This window comes from Staurois parvus, unplaced genomic scaffold (assembly GCF_062004578.1).
Source record: "Staurois parvus isolate SC_StPar_1 unplaced genomic scaffold, SC_StPar_1.0 ptg000476l, whole genome shotgun sequence".
Lineage (NCBI taxonomy): Eukaryota > Metazoa > Chordata > Amphibia > Anura > Ranidae > Staurois > Staurois parvus.
This window is the reverse complement of record NW_028318272.1, coordinates 3198019-3223698: the sequence shown is the minus strand read 5'-3', so window position 1 is coordinate 3223698 and position 25680 is coordinate 3198019. Positions and strand designations below refer to the sequence as shown.

The window sequence follows — 25680 nt, the reverse complement described above, 5'->3', positions numbered from 1 at the left end:
TAAAAAAAAAATTCAGGAAATCACATTGTATGCTTTTTAAGAATTTATGTGTCTTGTACTGCTGAACATAAGTATCTGAACACCTAAGAAACAGCAAGAATTGTGGCTCTCAAAGACCTGTTACTGTGCCTTTAAAAAGTCCACCTCTACTCCACTCATTAATCTAACTTAGTAGCACCTGTCTGAGCTCTTTAAAGACACCTGTCCACCCCACAGTCAGTCAGACGCCAACTACTACCATGGGCAAGACCAAAGAGCTGTCAAAAGACACCAGAGACAAAATTGTGGACCTCCACAAGGCTGGAAAGTGCTACGGGGCAATTGCCAAGCAGCTTGGTGAAAATAGATCAACTGTTGGAGCAATTGTTAGAAAATGGAAGAAGCTAAAGATGACTGTCAGTCTCCCTTGGACTGGGGCTCCATGCAAGATCTCACCTCGTGGGGTATCACTGATAAGAAAGGTGAGGAATCAGCCCAGAACTACAAGGGAGGAGCTGGTCAATGACATGAAGAGAGCTGGGACCACAGTTTCAAATGTCACTGTCGGTAGAACACTACGCCGTCATGGTTTCAAATCATGTATTGCACGGAAGGTTCCCCTGCTCAAGCCATCACATGTCCAGGCCCGTCTGAAGTTTGCCAATGACCATCTGGATGATCCAGAGGAGGCATGGGAGAAAGTGATGTGGTCAGGTGAGACCAAAGTAGAACTTTTAGGTCCAAGCTTCACTCGTCGTGTTTGAAGAAAAAGAAGGATGCGTTGCATCCCAAGAACACCATCCCTACTGTGAAGCATGGGGGTGGTAACATCATGCTTTGGGGGTGCATTTCTGCGAAGGGGACAGGACGACTGCACTGTATTAAGGAGAGGATGAATGGGGCCAGTTATTGTGAGATTTTGAGCATCAACCTCCTTCCCTTAGTCAGAGCATTGAAGATGGGTCGTGGCTGGGTCTTCCAACATGACGACCCGAAGCACACAGCCAGGATAACCAAGGAGTGGCTCCGTAAGAAGCATATCAAGGTTCTGGAGTGGCCTGGCCAGTCTCCAGACCTAAATCCAATAGAACATCTTTGGAGGGAGCTGAAACTCCGTATTGCTCAGCGACAGCCCCGAAACCTGCCAGATCTAGAGGAGATCTGTGTGGAGGAGTGGGCCAAAATCCCTGTTGCAGTGTGTGCAAACCTGGTCAAGAACTACAGGAAACGTTTGACCTCTGTAATTGCAAACAAAGGCCTCTGTACCAAATATTAACACTGATTTTCTCAGGTGTTCAAATACTTATGTTCAGCAGTGCAAGACAAATAAATTCTTTAAAAATCATACAATGTGATTTCCTGATATTTTTTTTTTTAAATTCTGTCTCTCAGAGTGGGAATGCACCTACAATGTGAATTTCAGACCCCTCCATAATTTCTAAGTGGGAGAACCTGCAAAGTCGCAGGGTGTTCAAATACTTCTGTTCCTCACTGTAGGTGCAAATTCTCTGTCTAAATATAACAAAATTTGAAACTGACTAAATTATACACAAATATCTTTTCCAGTAAAGATAGAGGTTTCCCCTCTCACTACCAACTCACAACCCTCCCTAAAGATCAATACAGCCGCCTATCACAATACAGAACCAAAAAAAGAGCTTATCAAGGTGGGGAAGGGTAAAAACACTTCTTGAAGGCTTGAAAGGCTCAAGGGCTGGCTGTGGCCCCTTTGGGAAGTTTTCCCTTCACTTTCTGTTCCAGCTGGAGGCCAGCACATGTACAAATAACCAAAGGAATGAGGAGGGCTTTGGGGCACATGCACAGTATGAAAAAGGATGAAAAGATAGCCAGGACCGTGCTAGGAAAGATCACTGGATTGGGGAGGAAGTTCAGTATTATCCCAGGTGGGCTGTACACAGGGGGATTAGGAGGAGTTTTGAAATGACAACTTCACTGATAATGTGGTTTCATACTACCATTAATGTCCTGGTATTCAAGCAAGCTCAGATCTGCCACTGCAGCTGTGAACTTCGTACCACTTCTTAAAGCTGGCAAAGGGCTTTCAGGTAAATATGATCACTTTTAAAGGGCTCTACAGTGAATATAAAACATCTACACACCCCTGTTAAAATGTCAGGTTTCTGTAATGTAAAAAAATTAGACAAAGAGAAATAGTTTCAGAGCTTTTTCCACCATTAAATGTGACCAATAAACTGTACAACTCAGTTGAACAACAAACTGAGATCTTTTAGGTGGAGGGAAGTAAAAATAAAAAACTAAAATAATATGATTGTATAAGTGTGCACACCCTTAAACTAACACTTTGTTGAAGCAGCTTTTGATTCCAGCACTCAGTCTTTTTGGGCACGAGTCTATGAGTATGGTACACCTTGGACTGGCAATATTTGCCCACTCTTGCTTGCAAAATTACTCCAAATCTGTCAGACTGCAAGGGTATCTCCTGCGCACAGCCCTCTTGAGATCACCCCACAGATTTTCCATCGGATTCAGGTCAGAGCGGCTGGGCCACTCCCAAAACTTTAATCTCCTTCTGGTGAAGCCATTCCTTTGTTGATTTGGATGTATGCTTTTGGCTCATTGCCATGTTGAAAGATGAAGTTCCTCTTCATATTCAGCTTTCTAGCAGAAGCCTGAAGGTTTTGTGCCAATATTGACTGGTATTTGGAACTGTTCATAGTTCCCTCTACCTTGACTAAGGCCCCTGTCAGGGATCCCGGGTCCTCGGTGGCGCGCGCATGCGCAGACCGCCGATCCGTCCCAGCCGGCGAGCGCAGAGTCCTCGGCGATCGCGGCGGCCGCGCATGCGCAGTAGCGATCGCGGCCGCACCAATGGGAGAGCAGGGCGCCCTATTTAAAGCTGCCCTGTGCATCTCCAAGTTGCTGCAAGGTCTTGTTCCTGTCCTGTAAGTACGCTTCCTTGTTGCCAAACTCTGCCTGTTCTGTTTATGCTGACCTTCTCCTGCTCTGACCCCGGCTCGTCCCTGACCATCCTTCTGCCTGACCCTCTGTACCGCGCTGCCCGCTACCTGCTGAACCTGGCTTGTGACCCCGACCATTCTCCGCTTACTCCCCCTGTACCACGCTGCCCGCACAATACCGACCCGGCTAGTCTGACCTCTCCTGATAGTTGCCCATCCATCCCGCTCGGATCGGGATCTGTCATCCCATCCATCCCGCTCGGATCGGGATCTGTCATCACATCCATCCCTCTCGGATCGGGATCTGTCGTCCCCTTCACAGCAGGCTCAACCCGGGCACATACCCTCAGCGGGACCCCTCTGCCGCCGCCGGGGGTGCCCAGGGACGCGACCTGGTTTCAGTCTTGCACCAAGTCCATCCCCACCATCAGGGGCCCTGGTGAAAAGGCAGACTGGGACTTAGACTCCGCGTCCTGGGAAACCCCGTGCCGTGGACCACTAGAGATCCCGTTGGGCGGAGCCTGACAGTACCTTGCGGCCATGACTGAGCCTGGAAGGGGAACTTCCCCTCTGAACGACATCTGCCAACAGATGGAGACCCTTACACTGGGAATTAGGGGCCTACAGGAAGGTTATACGGTATTGGACAGACGCATGCAGACCTTAGCTACCTCTACCAGGGGGTCTGGGGAACCCATTAGGGGGACTCCGGGGTTGTTACCCGCACCAAAACCCCGTGTCCCCACACCGGAACGTTTTTCCGGAGACCGAAGTAGATTCAGGGCCTTTCGTAACTCCTGTCAGCTATACTTTGACCTCCAGCCTCAGACCTTTTCCTCCGAATCGGTGAGGGTAGGGTTCATTATTTCCCTACTACAGGGGGGACCCCAAGACTGGGCCCACTGGCTCCGAGAGAAGCGAGACCCACTGTTGCAGTCAGTGACGGTATTTTTTGAGGCTATGGCCCTCTTGTATGACGACCCGCTGCGCACCGCAACGGCCGAGAGGGCCCTATATACACTCAGGCAGGGTCACCGGACAGTGGAGGACTATGCCGCCGAATTCAGGCGTTGGCATAGTGACTGCCAATGGAACGAGGCGGCTCTGCACCACCAGTTCCGCGTAGGGTTAGCTGAATCCCTGAAGGACGAATTGGCCCGAATAGACATACCTAGCACTTTGGAGGCCTTGATAGCTTTGACTATTCGAATTGACCGCCGGTTGCGGGAGCGCAGGCAGGAAAGATGCAACCAAGGACAAGGATCAACTGGAACACCCCCTCAGGCCTCAACCCAGTTACAGCCGGCAAGCCAGAATCAGGATGCCATGGATACACCCGAGACCGGGCCATCGGGAAGGATCCGGCCGACACTTACGCCTGAGGAACGCCAGAGGCGTCTTACCAACCATCTCTGCCTCTACTATGGGGGAGCAGGCCATGTGGTACGTACCTGTCCAGCCAAGAGGGGTAAGTGTTCCGCTGTTTTCTCTACAGTCACTTCTAACAGTGTGGGCAACACTAGTTATCTAGCGGTACCTGTGTCACTTCAGCTGCCGGGGAGAACAGTGGTGACCACGGCTATTGTGGATTCTGGGGCGTGTAGTTGCTTCATAGATTTAGACTTTGCAGTTCAGCAACAAATTCCCCTACAAACCAAGGAGGTGGGATTGAATATTTTTCTAGCAGATGGATCACGTATTAAGTCAGGGGTGGTAGACCACGAGACCCCACCTATCCGTACTACAGTATCGACCCATCATGAAGAACTCCTTCGGTTGGACGCCATAGCATCCCCACTATTTCCAATTATTTTGGGGCTCCCGTGGTTACGAGCCCATAATCCCCAGGTGGACTGGAAGGCAGGTTCTATGCAGTTCCTCTCCCCATACTGCCAGCAGCATTGCCTCCCTAAGATCTCCCCGATTCCACCGACTTTGTTGTGTCTAGAGACAGATGCGGAGCTGGCGCAAGTCATTCCGTCAGTCAACCATAGTTTTCTGGATGTGTTTAGCAAGCGGGGGGCGGACACTCTCCCCCCGCACCGAGCTTATGACTGCCCAATTGATCTCCTCCCAGGGTCGGAAATCCCATTTGGGCGGATATTCCCCTTATCCGAGCGGGAGTTAGGGGTACTAAAAGAATATATAGATGAAAACCTCCATAAGGGGTTTATTAGACCCTCCACGTCATCAGCCGGGGTGGGCATTTTCTTTGTGGAGAAAAAGGACAAGTCCCTCCGGCCCTGCGTAGATTACCGGGACTTGAATAAGGTCACAGTAAAGAACCGTTACCCGCTACCACTAGTCCCCGAGCTGTTTCAGAGGCTGAAGTCAGCATCTGTCTTCACTAAACTAGACTTGAGAGGTGCCTATAATTTAGTTCATATCAGAGAGGGGGACGAGTGGAAGACAGCATTCCGTACCAGATTCGGACACTTTGAATATTTGGTTATGCCCTTCGGCCAATGCCACGCCCCTGCCACCTTCCAACATTTCATAAACGATGTGTTCAGGGACTACCTAGATATCTTCGTCATTGTATACCTGGACGATATCCTTGTCTTTTCCCCAACCTTGGAGGACCATAGAGGTCACGTGAGGCACGTTAGAACGGCTCCGCCAACACAGCTTATATGCCAAGGCAGACAAGTGCTGCTTTGAACAGAGTAGCATTTCGTTTCTGGGTCTAACCATCTCTCCCACGGGAATAGCCATGGATCCCCAAAAGGTTTCGGCCATTTTAGATTGACCAGCCCCCACCGATAAGAAAGCGGTCCAACGCTTCATCGGCTTCGCGAACTTCTACAGAAAGTTCATTAAGAACTTTTCGGGCCTAGTGTCCCCTATCACCCAGCTGACCAGGCAGGGGGTTCGCTTCCAATGGACACCTGAGGCACAGAGGGCTTTCGAAGCCTTAAAGGAATTGTTTACGGCAGCTCCTATTCTGAGCCACCCTGATTCGTCCTTGCCATATATCTTGGAGGTGGACGCATCCGAGAATGCGTTCAGGGCGATCCTGTCCCAGAGGAAGGGCATCAAAGAACTCATGCACCCAGTGGCTTTCTTCTCCAGGAAACTAACTCCTGCGGAAAGGAATTATGATATCGGGGATCGGGAGCTCTTGGCGATTAAGGTGGCACTAGAGGAATGGAGATACTTGTTAGAAGGGGCGGTACACCCAATATTGATTTTTACGGATCATAAGAGCCTAGAATATCTGAGGACAGCTAAACGTCTGAGGCCACGTCAAGCCAGGTGGGCGCTGTTCTTTTCACGGTTCTTTTTCCATATAACCTATAGGCCAGGGTCTAAGAACACAAAACCAGATGCGCTCTCCCGCATGTTTGGGGATCCCGAAGAGAATCCCAAGCCAGACACTATCCTGTCCCCAGGAAATTTCTTAGTTCTCCAATCGGAGCGCCACTCTCAACTGCAGACCGCGTCCGTAGGAATGCAAGGTCCACCTGGTGTCCCCTTACTAAACAGGGAAGGACTCTTTTGGAAGGAGGATCAGATTGTGGTCCCTGAGGAGGCCCGTACATTAGTTTTAGGATACTGCCACGATCACCCACTGGCTGGGCACTTTGGGGTACGTAAGACCTTGGAGCTGCTGCAGCGTACTTTCTGGTGGCCTAATATGGCCAGGGAGTGCGAAACCTACATAAGGACCTGTCCTGTTTGTCAGAGAAACAAACCCACTAGGAATAAAGCTTGGGGTCTCTTGCGCCCATTACCCATACCCGACAGGCCATGGACCATGATTTCCATTGACTTTATCGTGGAACTTCCACCCTCTCAGGACCACACAGCAATCTTCGTGATTGTAGACCGCCTGTCCAAGATGGCCCATTTTGTACCTCTAAAGGAGACACCTACGGCCCTTGAGACAGCACGTGTGTTTATTAAGGAAGTGGTAAGACTCCACGGAATTCCCAGGGACATTGTATCTGACAGAGGGGTTCAGTTTACGTCCAGGTTCTGGAAAGCTCTATGTGAAACCCTGGGAATTAAGTTATCGTTCTCTTCAGCTTATCACCCACAGACCAAAGGCCAGACGGAGTGTACAAACCAGACCCTAGAGCAGTACCTCAGGTGCTATACCACCTTCCTCCAAAATGACTGGGTTACTCTCCTGCCGCTTGCGGAATTCGCATATAATAATGCAAGTCACTCTGCTACTAGACAGTCCCCGTTTTTCGCAAACTATGGGTTCCACCCTGTATTCCTGCCAGATCTAATCCCGGAGGTCGCAGTCCCAGCCACGCAGGATATGTTGACCTTTCTGTCAACCAATAGCAAGGTATTGCAGGAAGCAATGGCAAAGGCCCAGGATGACAATAAGAGGGCGTTTGATAGGAAAAGAAGAGGGGAATTGAGTTTGCGGCCAGAGGACCAGGTTTGGTTGTCCACCGCAAATTTAAAAATGTCCTGCCCTTCGAAGAAATTGGCTCCCAAGTTCTTGGGGCCTTTCCGGGTCAAACGTAAGATCAACGAGGTGGCATACGAGCTGGCACTGCCCGAATCTATGAAGGTTCATCCGGTCTTCCATGTGTCCCTGTTGAAACCAGCAACTCCAGACCCCTTCCCAAATCGAAGGTCTAAGCCACCGGAGGCAGTAGACGTGGATGGGGAGGAGGAATTTGAAGTTGAAGCTATCTTAGATCACAGGAGGAGGGGAGGCCAAACTCAGTTTCTGGTTAAATGGAAAGGATATGGAGCGGAGGAAAATTCATGGGAGCCGGCCCAAAATGTGCACGCCCCAAGGCTTGTGCGGGAGTTTTTTCGGAACCGGCCGTTGAGTAGGGGTCGGTTGGGCATCCGGAGGTTGCCCGTAGGGGGGGGGCAATGTCAGGGATCCCGGGTCCTCGGCGGCGCGCGCATGCGCAGACCGCCGATCCGTCCCAGCCGGCGAGCGCAGAGTCCTCGGCGATCGCGGCGGCCGCGCATGCGCAGTAGCAATCGCGGCCGCACCAATGGGAGAGCAGGGCGCTCTATTTAAAGCTTCCCTGTGCATCTCCAAGTTGCCGCAAGGTCTTGTTCCTGTCCTGTAAGTACGCTTCCTTGTTGCCAAACTCTGCCTGTTCTGTTTATGCTGACCTTCTCCTGCTCTGACCCCGGCTCGTCCCTGACCATCCTTCTGCCTGACCCTCTGTACCGCGCTGCCCGCTACCTGCTGAACCTGGCTTGTGACCCCGACCATTCTCCGCTTACTCTCCCTGTACCACGCTGCCCGCACAATACCGACCCGGCTAGTCTGACCTCTCCTGATAGTTGCCCATCCATCCCGCTCGGATCGGGATCTGTCATCCCATCCATCCCGCTCGGATCGGGATCTGTCATCCCATCCATCCCGCTCGGATCGGGATCTGTTGTCCCCTTCACAGCAGGCTCAACCCGGGCACATACCCTCAGCGGGACCCCTCTGCCGCCGCCGGGGGTGCCCAGGGACGCGACCTGGTTTCAGTCTTGCACCAAGTCCATCCCCACCATCAGGGGCCCTGGTGAAAAGGCAGACTGGGACTTAGACTCCGCGTCCTGGGAAACCCCGTGCCGTGGACCACTAGAGATCCCGTTGGGCGGAGCCTGACAGCCCCAGTTCCAGCTGAATAAAAACAGCCCCAAAGCATGATGTTGCCACAACCATGCTTCACTGTGGGTATGGTGTTCTTTTGGTGATGTGCAGTGTTGTTTTTGCGCCAAACATATCTTTTGGAATTATGGTCAAAAAGTTCAACCTTGGTTTCAATAGACCAGAACACATTTTCCCACATGCTTTTGGGAGACGTCAGATGCGTTTTTGCAAAATTTAGCCGGGATTGGATGTTTTTCTTCGTAAATGACTGTCTTCACTGTGTTCCATGGTATATCTAATGCCTTGGAAATTCTTTTGTACCCTTCTCCTAACTGATACCTTGTAACAATGAGATCCCTCTGATACTATGGAAGCTCTCTGCGGACCATGGATTTTGCTGTAGGATGCAACTAGGAAAACGTAAGGAAAGACCCACTATAAAAGCTGAAATTTGGGGCTAATCAGAGGCACTTTATATGATGGCAGGTGTGTACTGACTCCTATTTTACATGATTTTGAATGTGATTGCTTAATTCTGAACAGAGATGCATCCCCAGTTATAAAGAGGGTGTGCACACTTATGCAACCACATTATTTTAGTTTTTTATGTTTACTTCCCCCCCCCTAAAAGATTTCAATTTGTATTTCAATTGAGTTGTACAGTTTATAGGTCACATTAAAAGGAGGAAAAAGTTCTGAAGTGATTTATCTTTGTCTCTTTTTTTACATCACAAAACCTGACATTTTAAAAGGGTCGTGTAGACTTTTTATATCCACTGTATACTGTATAGTCAAGGCAATTCCAGCTTTTGTATTGAACCAAGCAATTGGGTATATTATTGTTTGCACTAAAATTAATTTGTTTATTTTTCCCTGAAAATATGTATTTGATAAATAGTTGTGCAAACATTGTGCGATATTAAATTTGCAACTACCACCATTTCTTTTTTCTAAGGTCTCTGCTTTCAGAAAATATACAGTGGGGCAAAAAAGTATTTAGTCAGCCACCAATTGTGCAAGTTCTCCCACTTAAAAAGATGAGAGAGGCCTGTAATTGGCATCATAGGTAGACCTCAACTATGAGAGACAAAATGAGAAAAAAATCCAGACAGACAAGCACATTGGCTGATTTGGAAATAATTTATTTGCAAATTATGGTGGAAAATAAGTATTTGGTCAATATCAAACGTTCATCTCAATACTTTGTTATATATCCTTTGTTGGCAATGACAGAGGTCAAACGTTTCCTGTAAGTCTTCACAAGGTTGGCACACACTGTTGCTTGTATGTTGGCCCATTCCTCCATGCAGATCTACTCTAGAGCAGTGATGTTTTGGGGCTGTCTCTGGGCAACACGGACTTTCAACTCCCTCCAAAGGTTTTCTATGGGGTTGAGATCTGGAGACTGGCTAGACCACTCCAGGACCTTGAAATGCTTCTTACGAAGCCACTCCTTCGTTGCCCGGGTGGTATGTTTGGGATCATTGTCATGTTGGAAGACCCAGCCACGTTTCATCTTCAATGCCCTTGCTGATGGAAGGAGGTTTGCACTCAAAATCTCACGATACATGGCCCCATTCATTCTGTCCTGTAGATGGATCAGTCATCCTGGTCCCTTTGCGGAGAAACAGCCCCAAAGCATGATGTTGCCACCCCCATGCTTTACAGTAGGTATGGTGTTCTTTGGATGTAACTCAGCATTCTCTCTCCTCCAAACACGACGAGTTGTGTTTCTACCAAACAGTTCTATTTTGGTTTCATCTGACCATATGACATTCTCCCAATCCTCTTCTAGATCATCCAAATGCTCTCTAGCAAACTTCAGACGGGCCCGGACATGTATTGGCTTAAGCAGGGGGACACATCTGGCACTGCAGGATCTGAGTCCCTGGCGGCGTAGCGTGTTACTGATGGTAGCCTTTGTTACGTTGGTTCCAGCTCTCTGCAGGTCATTCACTAGGTCCCCCTGTGTGGTCCTGGGATTTTTGCTCACCGTTCTTGTGATCATTTTGACCCCACTGGGTGAGATCTTGCGTGGAGCTCCAGATTGAGGGAGATTATCAGTGGTCTTTTATGTCTTCCATTTTCTAATTAATGCTCCCACAGTTGATTTGTTCACACCAAGCTGCTTGCCTATTGCAGATTGAGTCTTCCCAGCCTGGTGCAGGTCTACAATTTTGTTTCTGGTGTCCTTCGACAGCTCTTTGATCTTCACCATAGTGGAGTTTGGAGTGTGACTGTTTGAGGTTGTGGACAGGTGTCTTTTATACTGATAACAAGTTCAAACAAGTGCCATTGATACAGGTAATGAGTGCAGGGCAGAGGAGCCTCTTAAAGAAGAAGGTACAGGTCTGTGAGAGCCAGAAAGCTTGCTTGTTTGTAGGTGACCAATTACCTTTTTTCCACCATAATTTGCAAATAAATTCTTTCCAAATCAGCCAATGTGATTGTCTGGATTTTTTTTCTCATTTTGTCTCTCATAGTTGAGGTCTACCTATGATGCCAATTACAGGCCTCTCTCATCTTAAGTGGGAGAACTTGCACAATTGGTGGCTGACTTAATACTTTTTTGCCCCACTGTAGAATTGTTTGGGGTGTTTAATTTCTAGCATAAAATGCAGATTTTAACGTGTGTTTTAACCACTACAGGGGCAGTTTTTAAAATATTTCCAAAGACAGAAAATAAAGCAGCCTACTTCTCCAGCGTCCAGTCGCTGGTTGTAAACATGAAACATATTCCGTAAGTCTTCTCTCGAAAGCTTTCAGATCTTAAAAAAAAAAAGAATTATATTAATCACTTAACACATGGAAGCATACAATCTGCTAAGTTACAAAAATGGTTGTTTGCTCAAATATTAGGTCTGTTACATGTTAACCAATTGCCCTCCAGAGGATTTACCTCCCTTTCTGACCAGACCATTTTTTGCATTACGGCGCTGCGTTACTTTAACTGAGAATTGCACAGTCATGCAATGCTGCACCCAAAATAAATTGACGTCCTTTTTTCCCAGAAATAGAGCTTTCTTTCGGTAGCATTTGATCACCTGTGTGTTTTTTTATGTTTTGTGTTATACAAAAGAAAAAAAAAAAAAAGACTGACAATTTTGAGAAAAAAAAAACAATATTAAACATGTCCAGTAAAAATGTTTAAAAAATTAAATGTAGTCATAATTTTAGGCTAAAATGTATTCTGCTCCATGTTTTTGCTAAAAAAAATCCCAATATGTGTAAATTAATTAGTTTACGTGAAAGTTATAGCTTTTACAAATGGCGGTATATATACTGGGATTTTTATTTTTACTAGTATTGTTGGTGATCATCATCGACTTATAGTAAGACTGCGGCGGACATTCTGACACTGGGGAGAACTCACTTGGTATCACTGACATCCCCAGTGACACCAATACAGTGATAAGTGCTTATAAAAAACACTAAATAAGAAAACAACAGCAGTGAGCGCTAATCCTGATAGCGGCTGAGCACTCTAAGCAACCAATAAAACTTAAAAGCAATAACATAAAATAGTGCAGCGCTGCACTATTTTATGTTATAAAAAACACTACCACTGTACTAATGGCACTGGCCAGAAGGGGTTAACATGTAGGGTGATCAAAGGGTTAACTGTGTGCTGTTTTATTAAGTGTGCTGTGTTTGTGCTTCACTGTAAGCACACTGCTTTGTATGGCTCTGTTATGCACAGCCATGCAAAGCAATGTGCAGGAGCTGACAGGGGAGAGAACTGTTTTGTTTGCCAACAGTTCTCCCCCCCGTTGGAGATGCTCGACAATCACTGGGCGTCAGCAAGTAATCACCAGCCGGGACTAGGTGACTGACAGCGGCGGCTGCGAATGGCAGCATGGGTAGAGCTCACGTGCGCCACCTACAAGGAAATGCAAAATTACGTATATATACACGTGATTTGGCACACAGCTGCCACCCTGTAGCAGTATTTCTGCTATGGGGCGGCGCTAAAGCATTTAAAGCAGAACTAAACCCTCCTATCCTTTTCAGCCAAAGAGCTGCCATAGCCTCTGTTTGATCTGCAACTGCCATGATACTTCACGTGATCAGTTACGAGACCAGCCAGTTTGGTTGAGAGCAAAAACAAAATGTGACAGCATTCCTGGAATTTTAAAAGATAAGTTCACATTTCATAACATGTTAAACCCATATTCAGGGTGTAAAATGGTATGACTAGACCGGCCCCTGCATCCCGTACAAGCAAGCATATATACTGACAGGTCTGCAGGAGACCTGCATGACATCAGTGATCTACTGATCACTGGTGCAATGGTTTACATGCTCCTGCAACAAAAATAATATATGCACATTTCTTTACTTGCAAAAAAATGTGCATTGATTATTTTTTAGCAAAAGGCGAACTTATCCTTTAACTGTTTTTATTAAACCATTAAATTAATAGGTTTACTTCCACTTTAACTCCAGGAAAGCAGTTAAATACACACTAGAAACACATATATTTGAACCGTTTTAACTGACAAAATATTTATAGTCCTGCTACACTTGCAGATCTACAGGGGTTAGACGAAAAAACTGAAACACTACATGATTTGCAGGTGTGAAAGTGATGAAAAGTTTCATGTTGAAAGCGGAAGTGATTTAACATTCTTTTGCTTCTGCTGTGTGATGAGACACCTAACCAACAGATGGGAAGCCTCAAGTTTGTCATTCACTGTGTATGCAGCTAGTAATACAGAATCATGTCAAAGCTTACTGAGCTTCAAAGAGGACAAATTGTTAGGGCGGCTTAGCTGGTGCCTCTGTGACTGAAGATGCCAATTTATTTGCTGTGTCATAAATTACAGTATCAAAGGTTACGAAGGCATATACAGTGTCTAGGAAAACTTCATCTGATAAGCAGAAGCGTGGTCGACATGGTCAACTGACTGAAAGAGACAAAAAGGACATTGCACAGGATTGTGACCCAGGATAAGAAAACAACTGCTGCAAAAGTGACTGCAGAGCTCAACCTCAGTCTTCATGGGACTGAGGTTGAGTACTGCAGTCTCTATTGCAGCAATTGTTTTCTTATTTCGGGTCACAATCCTGTGAAATGTCCTTTTAGCTATGTGTCTCATCACACAGTATTAGCAAAAGAATGTTACATTACTTCCACTTTCAATGTGTACCATGTTGTCACTTTCAAACCTACAGATCATGTAATGTTTCCATTTTTTTGTCTAATCCCTGTATGACCTGAACCTTCCTACAAGTGAGATCATCCTGCACCAGCCAATGAAGATGGCTGCAGCCCAGCACCTGGAAGAAGCTGGGTAGAAGATGCCAGTGAGGGACATTTTATCATTGAAAGAAAGGCAAGTATTGCACAATTTAGCTCCATTATAAAGTACAAGAACAAAACACATTATGTTGCAGCTTGCAGTCATTAAATTATGTGGCTGCATTAATTTTTGTGTTCAAGCCAAGTTCAATTTCAGCAAGTACAGGAAATTATTTTCACCTGGTGATCCAGCCAGCAAGTCTGTTGTTTTCCAAAAGAAAAAGCTGTCCTGGAGATGCAGCAGTTAGTGAGATGAGACAACCCATTTACCACTGACAAGGCCGCTTCCAAAGATCAGTTTGTAATTATTCATGTAAAACCTTTATTCCAAAAGGACTAAAAGCTGTTTGCTGTAAATGCATATAAAGTGTTAGATGGAGTTTGGCTTCAATGTGTTAATGTATCTAAATCTGTTAGTGCAGGGATGTCAAACTCAATTTCATTGTAGCAGCATCAGCATTATGGTTGCCCTCAAAGGGTCGGTTTTATGTGTAAGACTAGATGTTCAGAACACACAAGCCCCCGCCAACATCAGGAGTTGAGTCCACCACCCTCCCTTACATTGCACTGCCCTTACCTTGTACTGCTGCTGGTTTGAAGCTGGGAAGCAGAAAGTGCAGAGTCTGGAGAAGAACCAGAGGATGGCTGGAGTCAGCTGCCGGAGTCTGCAAAATGCTGAGACCAGGGGAGGAGGGGGTGCAGCAGCTGCACAGAGAGGTACAAGATCTGTAAGAGTTCTACCCTTCTCTCTACTGCCAACTGCTGAGATGGCAGTGGGGTGGAGAGGAGGGGGTGCTGCAGCAGCAAGAGAGATGTGAGGGCCACATGAAATGGCCAGGTGGTCTGGATTCAGTCCACGGGCCTTGTGTTTGACACGTGTCATCCAACAATTCCCTCCCCCTAACTGACAATGCTGTTGTCCACTCTAATACAGGAGGTGCGTTACTGTCCAGATCACCAGGTGAAAAACAGAGAAAAAAAAAAGTCTAAAAAAGAAAACTAATGCAAACACCACATCTAATGATTGGTAAGCTGCAATATATGACATTTTTGAGATGGGGTTTAAAGTGGAGCCAAACCCTCCTCTCCTTTTTGGCCAAGTAAGCTCCCATCCTAGCCTGTGTTTGCTCTGCAACTGCCATGGTGCTGCACACGTGGTCAGCTATGACACCAGCTGTGTGATGGTTTGACAGTCTGCTTCACAAACACATGTGACAGTTAGAATCCTGGCATGCTGGGAAAGTAAACATTTTCTTAAACCATTAAATCGATGGGTTTAGTTGCACTTTAGCATCACTTTTCAAAGTGAAAACAAAATGACATCACTTGACAGTTTGGAATGATTTCGGTTGACTGGTCACTGAAGAACTTTTGGTTTTGATCTTTTAGAACAAGCATGGAATAGAACTTGTTGCTCCGTGTCATTATTTAGAATTGTCTAACCAAAATGCAAACATTTGTATTATGCCCCTCTAATACAAACTGCTCAAGCGAATCTGGAAAAATAAGAAACAAACAACTGCCGCTTGTAAAAGAAGAGGACTGACACCATGACAGCTCCATACAGAACATAGTGCACACACGTGAGGTCAGTCAGTGGGAGGCCAGCACGATTCACACCAAACTACAGGGCCTCCCCAAGAACGATCATATCCTCCTGTATCATAGAACAGAACACCAGGCACCCCCTTCCCTTATAGCGCACCTTCAGCCTGCTCCAGGGAATTCATCTCTACCTGCTCTGTTTACTTCACCTTACTTCCTGCTCAGCTTCCACCTCTACACCCTCCTATGTAACGCTGGCTACAATTGGTGGACAGCCTAAGTTCGCGCACTCCGATTCGCTGCCAATGTCCATCCCCCGACCCGACCTCTTCATTCGTTTGTAGTAGATGATGACGCTCGGGTGAACGGGAACAACGTCTGCGCCGTAATTGGAGGACGCAGGGGCCAGTCATCCGATGGAGTTCAGTGGTTGGCTGGTTTGTGGCTGGCGTGGGTAATGTGTCAGGAAAAGAGGACGGCGCCTTGCTTGGTGAGTATGGTGGTGAAGCTGTGCAGGCCTTGAGATGGGGAGAAGGGGTTAGAACGGCGTGTGTTGGTGGGCAGTTGTGGCCAGGGAGGACTTTGTGCTGGTTGTAGTTGGTTATTGTAGTACTGGGGGGGACATTTCAGGGTTCCCATAGTGGGGTGTGATTCAGAGCTCAGTTCTGGTCAGGGGCCCCATGTTTGCACACAGCCAGAAACCACAGAGACCCCCAGATCAGGACAGGATTCTGTATTACTATCATATTCACACTCCTATACAGCAGTGCCAGTGCTATTAACCCTTTTTCCGACACAGCATTTTTTTCACACGTTTAAAATATCTTTAGGCCTGCAATTGCATAAAACCCCCAAAATATTATATATTTCATGAAAGCAGACACCCTGGATAACAAAATCGTGGTAGTTGCAGTTTTTCTTTTTTATAAGTAACAATTTTTATTTAACATTTTCATTGTTAGTGCAAAGTACAGTTCTGCAGAGAAAAGAAAAACAGAACAAATATACAAGAAGTGTGGACAAAGCAGAGCAGAAAAAGATCTTAGCACTTCCGAAAAAAAAAAACACGAAAGTACATCGCACAAGTTAGGGCTCGTTCACACTTGACTGTTTTACCAACTCTTGCCAGATGCCCCTATAGCGTTTGGCAATCGTTGGTCCGGCGTTTGCGGAGTGTTATTTAACGCTCAGCAAATGCTCCGCAAATGCCACATGCTAGGCGTTTGCCGAGCGTTAAAAACGCCCCACAAACGCCTATAATGAAGTTTGGATGGTGTTACCGCTCCGCAAACGCCCCCGCAACCGCGTTGCAACCACAAATGCCAGCCAGGCATTTGCGGAGCGGCACCATAGACTAGAATAGGAGGTTTCAACGCCTCCTGACTCGACCAGAGGTGTCCATTTTGCCACGACGCTACCGCTCCCGTTAGAACAGCACCATGTGCTGCAATGGGCAGAATTGTCTGAGGCGTTTGGGAAGCAGTAAAAACGCTTCCCAAACACCTTTCTGCCGCTTGAAAACAAGGCTAGTGTCAGGGGCCCTGGGCTTTGCGGCGGTACGCGGGGTGGCGCATGCGCAAAACGCCGTCACGCACTGGCTGGCGGGCGGTAGGACCTGGGCGTCCGCGGCAACAGCGGCTGCTGTGCATGCGCACTCGCGATCACAGACGCGCGCCTGGCACCAATGGCAGCGCAGGGCGCGCTATTTAAATGAGCTGGGGGTATGTAACATTGCCGTTTGTTCTTTATTACCTGTTCCTGCATTCTGTCTGTGACGTATTCCCGTTGCCGACCTCTGCTTGATCCTGACCCTGCTGACTGTCTCCTGCTCGATCCCTGGCTTGTCCTTACTACCCTCCTGCCTGCTCTTATGATTTGATCTCCCGCTGCTGAACTTTGGCTTGACCTGACTATTCTCTGTCTGCTCCTCTGGTACCTCGCTGCCCGCACGTTACCGACCTGGCCCGCCTGACTTACTATACCCCACGGTCTCCCATCCATCCATCCCGCACGGATCCAGTCCCTGCTGCCAGGCCTGCCAGCCTCTTCACGTCAGGCTCTATTCCTTGCATACCTCTGACGGTACCCTCTACCATAGCCGGACGTACTCAGGGGTCACGACCTGGTCTCAGTCTGCTCCAAGTCCATCCCCACCATCAGGGGCCTTGGTAAACAGCAGATTGGGACTTAGACTCCGCGCCCTGAGGAATCTCGCGCTGTGGGTAGCTAGAGATACCACCAGGCAGTGGCTGACAGCTAGTGTGAACGTAGCCTTACACAAACCTTTCAAGTTTCCATTCTGAGAAGAGACCATTACCATTCATGAAGCATAACAAGTATCTACGCAGAAACACTATAGAAAAAATGGTATGTAGCTGATACAAGTGATCAGTATTCTAAGATATGCTAAGAACAGTATAGGATTCCCATGTTGTATTATTGGGTCAAAAAATCAAAATGATGTCTATACAACCAGCTGAAACCACAATATAATAAGACTAATATAATAAAAAAGAGAATAGAAAAGAATTCTGTGTCTCTCCAAGGTCTCCATCTTTTAGCTATACAAAAAGGAGCAAAAGAAGACCCAGGGGTCCATTAAGGGAGGGCTTCATGTGAATGCCACAGTTCCCAAACTTGGTTGTGTTTCTCTAACTTGTCCTTAAGGTGAGCAGATAACATTTCCATAAGCTCCACGTCCCTGATGTGGGCATATAATGCTCCTTGCGATGGGGGTAAACTCTTTTTCCAGTTAAGAGCAATCAAACATTTAGCCGCTGTCAAGATGTGCTTCAGTATTTTTTTGTGTGGCGTGGAGAGATTTTGAGGTAGCAGACTCTGCAAAAACAATTTAGGAGTGAAAAGAAAAGTGGAGTCAAATAGCCATTGTATCATTTGATGAACTGCTCTCTAATGGGGTACAATTTGAGAACAAGCCCAGTAAATGAGGAAAAGGAAGCCTTTAGCCCATTTACATTGCCAGCACCGATCGCTGGCAGTGGGGTGTATGGTGTGTAAAAGTTCCGGGATGAGATACCAAAAATAGTGTAAAAGTTCCGGGTTGAAATATGAAAAATAGTGTAAAAGTTCCAGGGGTGAGATACCAAAAATAGAGCAGTTTGTAATAGTTCTTTTTGTACAGATAGAGCTTTTGGTGGTAGCTGCAGTTTTTTATGTCACAGAATATTAGCGCAACGGTATATGATGGATACATTTTCAGTAAAAAATACATGAGTTTATTTTAGGGCACATACCCGCAATATATTAACCAGTTTTTTGGTAGAATAAAAAAGGTGAGGTTGCATCCGGTAAATCGATACCCAACGTGTCAAACCTTAAAATTCTGTGCGCCCATTAAAGAAGTACAGCCAAAGCTCTTTTAGATGAAGAACACAAGCCAGCTATGGTGCCTTACCACCTGCGTTCCGGGTAAGCTTGATAGTCCTACAAATTATGACACATGACCCTTGGATACCTGTCATGTTTTTGTGAGAGTTACTACCTTAAGGGAGAAGTAGAGCCAAAGCTCTTTTGACTGTACTTCTGTGTATCACAGGAGCACATTTTGTTCTGCACTCCTGTGACCAGTCTTCAGCTGACGGCGGGCTGATGTCACTCACCCGATCCAGGCTGAAGAAAGATCCTGGCTGAAGAAAGATCCTGACTTTAAAGTGGGGATCCACCCCAGAGTCTGGAGTGGCTACTGGCTCAGCTTCTCAGCGATCTGTTGAGAGCCTGAGCCAGCCACCCCCCCTTCCACAGCCCAGTGCTCCAGTGAGTGGGGGGGGAGCAGAGCAGAAAGCAGTGACTGACAGTCGCCGCTCTCTGCTCACAGCAGTGGTGAGAACTCAGCAATCAGCCGTCTTGTGATCGCTGAGTTCACACACTTAGAGCCCACTGGTGGGTGACAGATGCTGCATCGGATTAATGCTTCATCCACCTTGGTAAGTATAATTATGGGGGGTGGGAAAACAAACTTCTCTTTTAAATGGTGACAAACTTCAGTACCCTATATTTTCCATTGGCAACCCCTACAGGTCATCAGTTTAGGGTTTGTAACCATGAATAATGGGCCTAGAATTACTGCTCTCACTCCAGCATGCATGTAGATATGTAATGTGTAGTGTAATCAGTGTTTTTGTGTGTAGGCACCCCCCGCCATTTGCATTTACAGTTGTGCATGTGGGGAGGCTCAGCAGTTTTTTGGGAGTGGTTTCAGGTGCTTGGGTGTACAGTAACTATTTTTGTCCACTTTTTAAATCGGTATCAAACCCAAAATTGTAATTTATTGCATCTTAACAATCATCAAATGTGGTGGCTGCATCTGTTTTCTTTTATTTGGTATTTTTTTCCCCTCTGTTTCACCTGGTGATCTGGCCAGTCACACACCTCCTGTATTAGTGAGACACCACTCTGCTGGAGAGTCCGAGTTTTTACAAAACTGCAGGCTTGCTGGCTGGATTGCCAAATGAAAATAAGGGAAAGAAAGCCTAAAAATGAGAACCAATGCAGCCATCACATTTACAGATTGGTAAGCTGTAATATAATAAATGTTTGCTTTTGGGTTTAATACTGATTTATAAATGCTTTGTTTTTAGTAACCTTTTTTTTTTTTCATCACATTTCAGTAGTGTGAAGTATTTTGTTGGTGACAGGGTCTCTTTAATGAGACATCAGGGGGTTTAAAAGACCCCTGATGTCTTGCCTATCCTTCAGCGAAACTAACAGAGTGCAGATTGCACTTCTTTTGTTTATTCCCCAGCCAGTATGGTAACGCCAGGACCCAAAAGTGATGTTTTACATTTCGCTTCTGGGTCATTAGCAGGAATGGGAGATAAGTGAAAAAATGTTTGCTGATCTCCTTTCCCTTAACCCAGGGGCACCTGGCATGCCCTTCCTGGGTCCACAAATGGGTGTGCAAAGCCTGGGAAACATGCAGCCTCTGGGAATGTGTGTAACGTAAAAAGGTTAAAGTGTATCTATAGCCCAAACTTTTTTTTTTTTTAGGTAAAATGAGTAATAGTTAAAGTATCTAACAGGCATTTTTTTCTGCAACTGAGTTCCCTTCCAGAGATATGCCTTCACTTCCTGTCCTGTAGACAGAACAGAAAGTGAGAAGAAATCACTCCAAAGTTCTAGAAATCCCCTCTTAGGCCTCACTCATACAGGCACCTGGCGGGGGAGGGGGGCTGTAATAGGTGACTCCTGTGTTTCTACTGTCTGCTCAAAATGTGCATTGGCGGCTAGAGAGGGTAGTACATATTGCCACAACTGTGATGCTTGCTTCGTGTTGTGGCAAAAATTCTACAGTGTGTTGCGTTTGGCAGGCAGCGCTGCTGCCAAACATGACATTTTCAAGGAAATGGGGCCCTCCTTTATGTAATAAAGCCCATGGCACTGCAGGCTTTCTCTGGTTAACCCCTTCCCACTCAGCATAGTCATACAGTTAACCCTTTGATTGCCCCTAGATGTTAACCCCTCCAACCAGTCTCCTTAGTACAGTGAAAGTGTACAGTATTAGCAGTAACAACTGTGTCAGTGTCAGCCAGCACCAGGTTGCCCTCCACACTGTCACAGTCCCCACTACAGTATGTGTTGCTGATCACCATCACTACCAGTATAGCGTCATAGCTGTGTAAATTCCAGTATATATACTGTAGTTTGTAGATACTATAACTTTCACACAAGCCAATTATTATACATTCATTGGATTTTTTTTTACCAAAGTCATATAGCAGAATACATTTTAGACTGCATTTTTTAATACATTTTATTTTGTTTATTGTATATGTTTTAGAACAGAAAGTAGACTAGAAAAAAAATTTTTTTAAAATTTTTCGGTCTTTTTTCATTTATATCATAAAAAAATAAAAAACAGTGCAAGTAGCGCAGTGCTGAATAGCAAAAAATTCCTTTGTCATGAAGGGTTTAAAAAGTTCAAAGGTTAACTGGTTAAAACAAGCTTTCAGGAGGCGACATATAGCCTATGAGCTGCCTGCTAAATTCTTCTGAAAAGTGATCTACCTCTTACAGCTTTTTAGTGGGCCAATAAAAAAACATCACACCACATGTTAACAAGAACTTGGACAGTTGTGTTGCCACTGGAAGAGTTCCTCTGTATTCCTGTTCTGGTGTCAAACCAAAAATCTGAGTTCTTTACCACTTCCTGTCCCAGGACAAATCAGGATAGTGATTCTCCTTGACCCAGTAAAGTTGTGCTTTCTTGTTGACTCTTAAGTCCTACTCCATAGAGGCTTGAATGGATTGGGGATAATTTTTGCCAAGTATGTTGTGTTAAGACAGCCTATTTAAACGAATGGGTTGGAAATGCACCAAATATCCTGAACACTGGGCATGCACCATTTTTGGCAACAGAATGCATCACAGTGCACGGTAGTGCGTTACTGTGCATTGTGGTGCGAATTTGCATTGGAGCATCATTGCCTTAGTGCTTTGGGCTCGCATTCAGAATGCGACGCAGTGGAAAACTGTAACCTCAGCCTTAAAGAAGTTTGCGGTAATTAGAATAACAAACACACATACGCACCTGGATGCGGCAGCATCATTGTGATTCTGAAGCCAGCTCTAAGCCTAAAAGCCAAAGCCAGTTGTCACTCAGGCAGTTGGGTGGATCCCAGCAATATGGTCGAGAGCTTGGAGAGACTCTGTGATGTCAGCTGACAGCTTTACCATGCTATCCGCTAACACTAGGTCACAGGAGAGCAAAAGTAAGTGCACTCCTGTGACCCAAAAGAGAAGTATACTTTGGCTATACTTCTCTTTTAATGGGGTTTGGCTTGAGTAAAGCAAGGCCTGTACAGATCGTCCCAAAATCTATGCCCTAGAACTCATAACTATCCTTTGCATTACCACCACTAATTAACTTTCCAAGAACATTTTATTGGTATGACCAGACTAGGCATTTGCCTAAGTGCCGCCAGGTGGAGAGGTTGATAGCATAATCTTTGCCTAATCTGGGTGAAGAGAAATGAGATCTATAAGCTATGATGAGAGAGCTTTGAGGTTGGGAAAGTAGATTTCCCATCTTCTCTCTCTGCTTGATCTTTGTGTATTACAGTAGGAGGGAAAAAGTGCATAAAACAGAGCTAGACTTTCTTCTTCATCTTTAACACTCTCAGAAATAATTTTCTACTGATCTCAAACACAATTGCATATTCTTCTGATCCTCACTATGGTGTCATGCTCTTGCACTTTTTGTTTAAAGTGCGCCTGTGCTCATACTATGGACATAAAGCATTTACATTTTCTTAACAAGCAGTAAACAATGTTTAGCTCAAGCCATCCCTGATCTCTTTAGCTACATGTATTATGAGGCAATTCTCTCTCAGAGATCAAAACAAACACTCTAAAGTGGTGTTTGCTTTTTTTCAAACATCTTAGAAACGCCTGCTTTGTTTTTATATCAGAGGGCAGGCAGGCTGTCCTGATTTTGTTTCAGTGTAAAGTAATAAGAAAAGAGGTAAGGTTTCAATGCCTTTTAATTTCTCCAGAGTGCCTATAGCTACAGAGAATGGTGGCTTGTTTTGAAGTGCTTTTACTGCTCTTTCAAAATATGTACAGTAGTTAAGGCACAGGTTCACTTTAGTGGTATACAGGTTCAGTTTGTATGTGAAAATACAAGGTATTCTTTACTGCGGGCTTATTGTCCCTTTTTGAACTCTAAAGCTGGGCATACACAAATTTAAATTCAGCCAGGTCAGCAAGAACAAGCCGAATTTTGATTCATCTATGGACAGGCTGGTTGTACTGAAGTTGATCTATCTAGCTATCTCAACTTCTGTACAACCAGCCTGTCAGAATTTTTTTAGGTTCAATCACTTACGGCTGCTATAGCTGCCAGCAGTGATCATTGTATTCTGATGGCTCCTGCTGTTAGAATACAGTAGTTCAGGGGGAGGTATTCTTCCATCAATACCGATTGTGTTGATGGGGGAATCAAACAATTTTCTTTCCTTCAGCCTCTGGGGTTATACACTAAATTGTATTCATGGGGTAGGCTTCTATTTATTAAGAGTACATTGGCACTTTTTGTGAAGCATTTCTATTAGCAGTTTGATTTTTGAATATTGCCTAATTTGCTATGCTATGCATTGCTAATCACTTCCTATTTAGCTCTTTGAGCAACACAGCATCAGCTATTAATCACAGTGTCTTCTGCAAGTTATATTTCCTTAACTCCATTATGGCTGCAGTATCCATTATGTTGGAAACAGATTTGCCTAGTCTGATCATGCTGTATGTGGATGGGGGAAGTACAGAGCGATATTCGTAGATAGAGAACTGCTGCCATTTATTGATATATAAAGGTGTAGCGTATCCATAGCTCTTTTTGTACTTTTGCTGCCTGAGAGTCTGTCTTGTCATACATGTAAAGCAGGGAGCATTAGCAGCAGACATTCAGTCAGGTCTCTTTCTGTTTAACCAGGAATTCTCTCCTGGCTAGTTATATGAATTTTCAGTCTGATCAACAGCACTGTCTGTACATTCAGCATGCAATTGTCTCTTGTGGCCAGCACATAGCACAAGGTGTATGTTTCTTAAATTTATTTTATTGATAATGTAGTCTACTGACCTATTTATTATTTGTGTTCCGTTTTCAGAATTTCATTGGTGCTAGCTATGATGATTCACGGCTTTAAAAGCAGTAATCAAGACTTTAGCTTTGGACCATGGAAGCTCACAGCTATCAAGACTCATATTATGAAATCAGCTGATGTGGAAAAACTGGCTGAAGAAATGCACATGCCCTGTCTTCCTGAGATGATGTTTGGCGACAATGTCCTAAGAATTCAACACTCCTCTGGCTTTGGTATAGAATTTAATGCTAAAGATGCTCTTAAAAGAGTCAATAAGAAGGAGGGAGCCGTAAAGGTAGCTTGTGCTGAAGAGTGGCAAGAGAGCAGGTCAGACAACGAGCATAGCAAAGAAATTGTAAAGCCCTATGACTGGACTTACACAACTGACTATAAAGGAACATTGCTAGGTAATGACCTGAAGTTCAGTGTTGTCACGACAACTGAACGAATTAACACAGAAAAATTGAAGACAAGAGAACAAATCATGTTTTTCGAGGAGGTTTTGTTGTTTGAAGATGAGCTCCATGATCACGGAGTATCTGGCTTGAGCGTTAAAATCAGAGTCATGCCTTCCAGTTTTTTCCTCCTTCTTAGATTCTTCCTTAGAGTAGATGGTGTCCTCATCCGAATGAATGACACACGACTTTATCATGAAAGTGACAAAACGTACATGCTGAGAGAATACACATCCAGGGAGAGCAAAATCAGCAACCTTAGCCATGTGCCCCCTCCTCTTTTCACAGAGCCCAATGAGATCTCTCAGTATTTACCTGTGATGGAAGCAATGTATGAAAAGTTAGAATTCCCATTGATACCGCCAGAAGAAACAAGTGACTCTCCTAAATCAACAAGCCCCATAAAATCTTTGTAGAGTACACATGATCTGAAGTTAACACCAAAAAAGTCATTGTCAACAGGAAAAAGTATTGATTCCATTTCATCAAAGCACAAGTGTAGTACAATCCCACAGAAATTCCAATTGTTTACAAGTGTTTTTGCAATACAAATTGCCTTAGTAGGTCTACATATATTTTCATTCTAGGCCATCCGTGGAGAGTTTACATACTGGAAATGTGCACAGTTCATGGGAATTAGTTGGTGATAGTCAAGTGTCCAAACACTGAATTTTTATATATACATGTATAATCTTTTGGGTTTTTTTGCTGCATAAGAAACCAGCCAAGTAGACTGTATTTATATATTCCTGCATATAGAAAACGTGTACTTCAGATTCTTGTTGAATAAGGGCAGAAATCTGTCTGGTATTTAGGAAACATTCTCCACCCAAAATGTACCTCTGTGTTCTTGAAACTGTTTACTCCACACTGGAATGAGATTAAACTTTTGCGATTTCATTTGACATCACATGTAAATTTGATTGCTAGTGGAATATGGAAACAATACCTTATAAATATAACATACATATAACTGTGCTTCACCTGTTTTATTATGTGTAATATATTTTTAGATAATAAAAGTGTTACTTAAAGCAGAACTAACCCTTTTTAATGTTGCTCTCCTCTCCCCTCCCTAGAATTGCAAAAGAAACATTTTTTGTAAGTAATTTTTTCCACAAAGTTCAGGTCTATCATTCTAGCCTAGGCATGGATGATGTACTTGAACCTTGCAAATGCGCAGGAATGCCATGGGTCACTGTGGGATCTATTGCTGTGTTTCTGCACATGCAAGTGGTCCTACAAACTGTCTACTGGAATTTCTACATCACTCATCCCAGGAGGCAGATGA

The 25680-nt window shown here is 45.2% G+C and overlaps 2 protein-coding genes across 3 annotated transcripts in view; one reads left to right on the top strand and one right to left on the bottom strand.

Annotated features, from left to right (window-relative positions):
• CNEP1R1 (CTD nuclear envelope phosphatase 1 regulatory subunit 1) overlaps positions 1–15656 on the bottom strand; it is a 38931-nt gene extending 23275 nt beyond the window's left edge. Inside the window, exons 1-2 of one of the 2 annotated variants that reach the window (XR_016314884.1) lie at positions 15498–15656; positions 11187–11258 (exon numbers count right to left, since the gene is read on the bottom strand). Coding sequence is in view for 1 of the 2 variants with exons in the window: in XM_089689477.1 (XP_089545603.1) it covers positions 11187–11258; positions 15498–15522 (97 nt within the window). In the remaining variant the exon portion in view is untranslated. The remainder of the gene's footprint in view (positions 1–11186; positions 11259–15497) is intronic. The other variant, XM_089689477.1, reaches the window with a different exon arrangement.
• A 98-nt stretch (positions 15657–15754) lies between these two features.
• TIPRL (TOR signaling pathway regulator) lies at positions 15755–25429 on the top strand. Its single transcript, XM_089689476.1, has 2 exons — positions 15755–15827; positions 23959–25429. The coding sequence occupies exon 2, from the start codon at positions 23978–23980 to the stop codon at positions 24803–24805; it is 828 nt and encodes a 275-aa protein (XP_089545602.1). The 5' UTR covers positions 15755–15827; positions 23959–23977; the 3' UTR covers positions 24806–25429.
• The last annotated feature ends 251 nt before the right edge of the window (positions 25430–25680 follow it).

What these genes read in the sequence shown, in the direction of transcription:
- TIPRL (XM_089689476.1), top strand. Translation starts at nt 23,978, where the DNA reads ATGATGATTCACGGCTTTAAAAGCAGTAATCAAGACTTTAGCTTTGGA.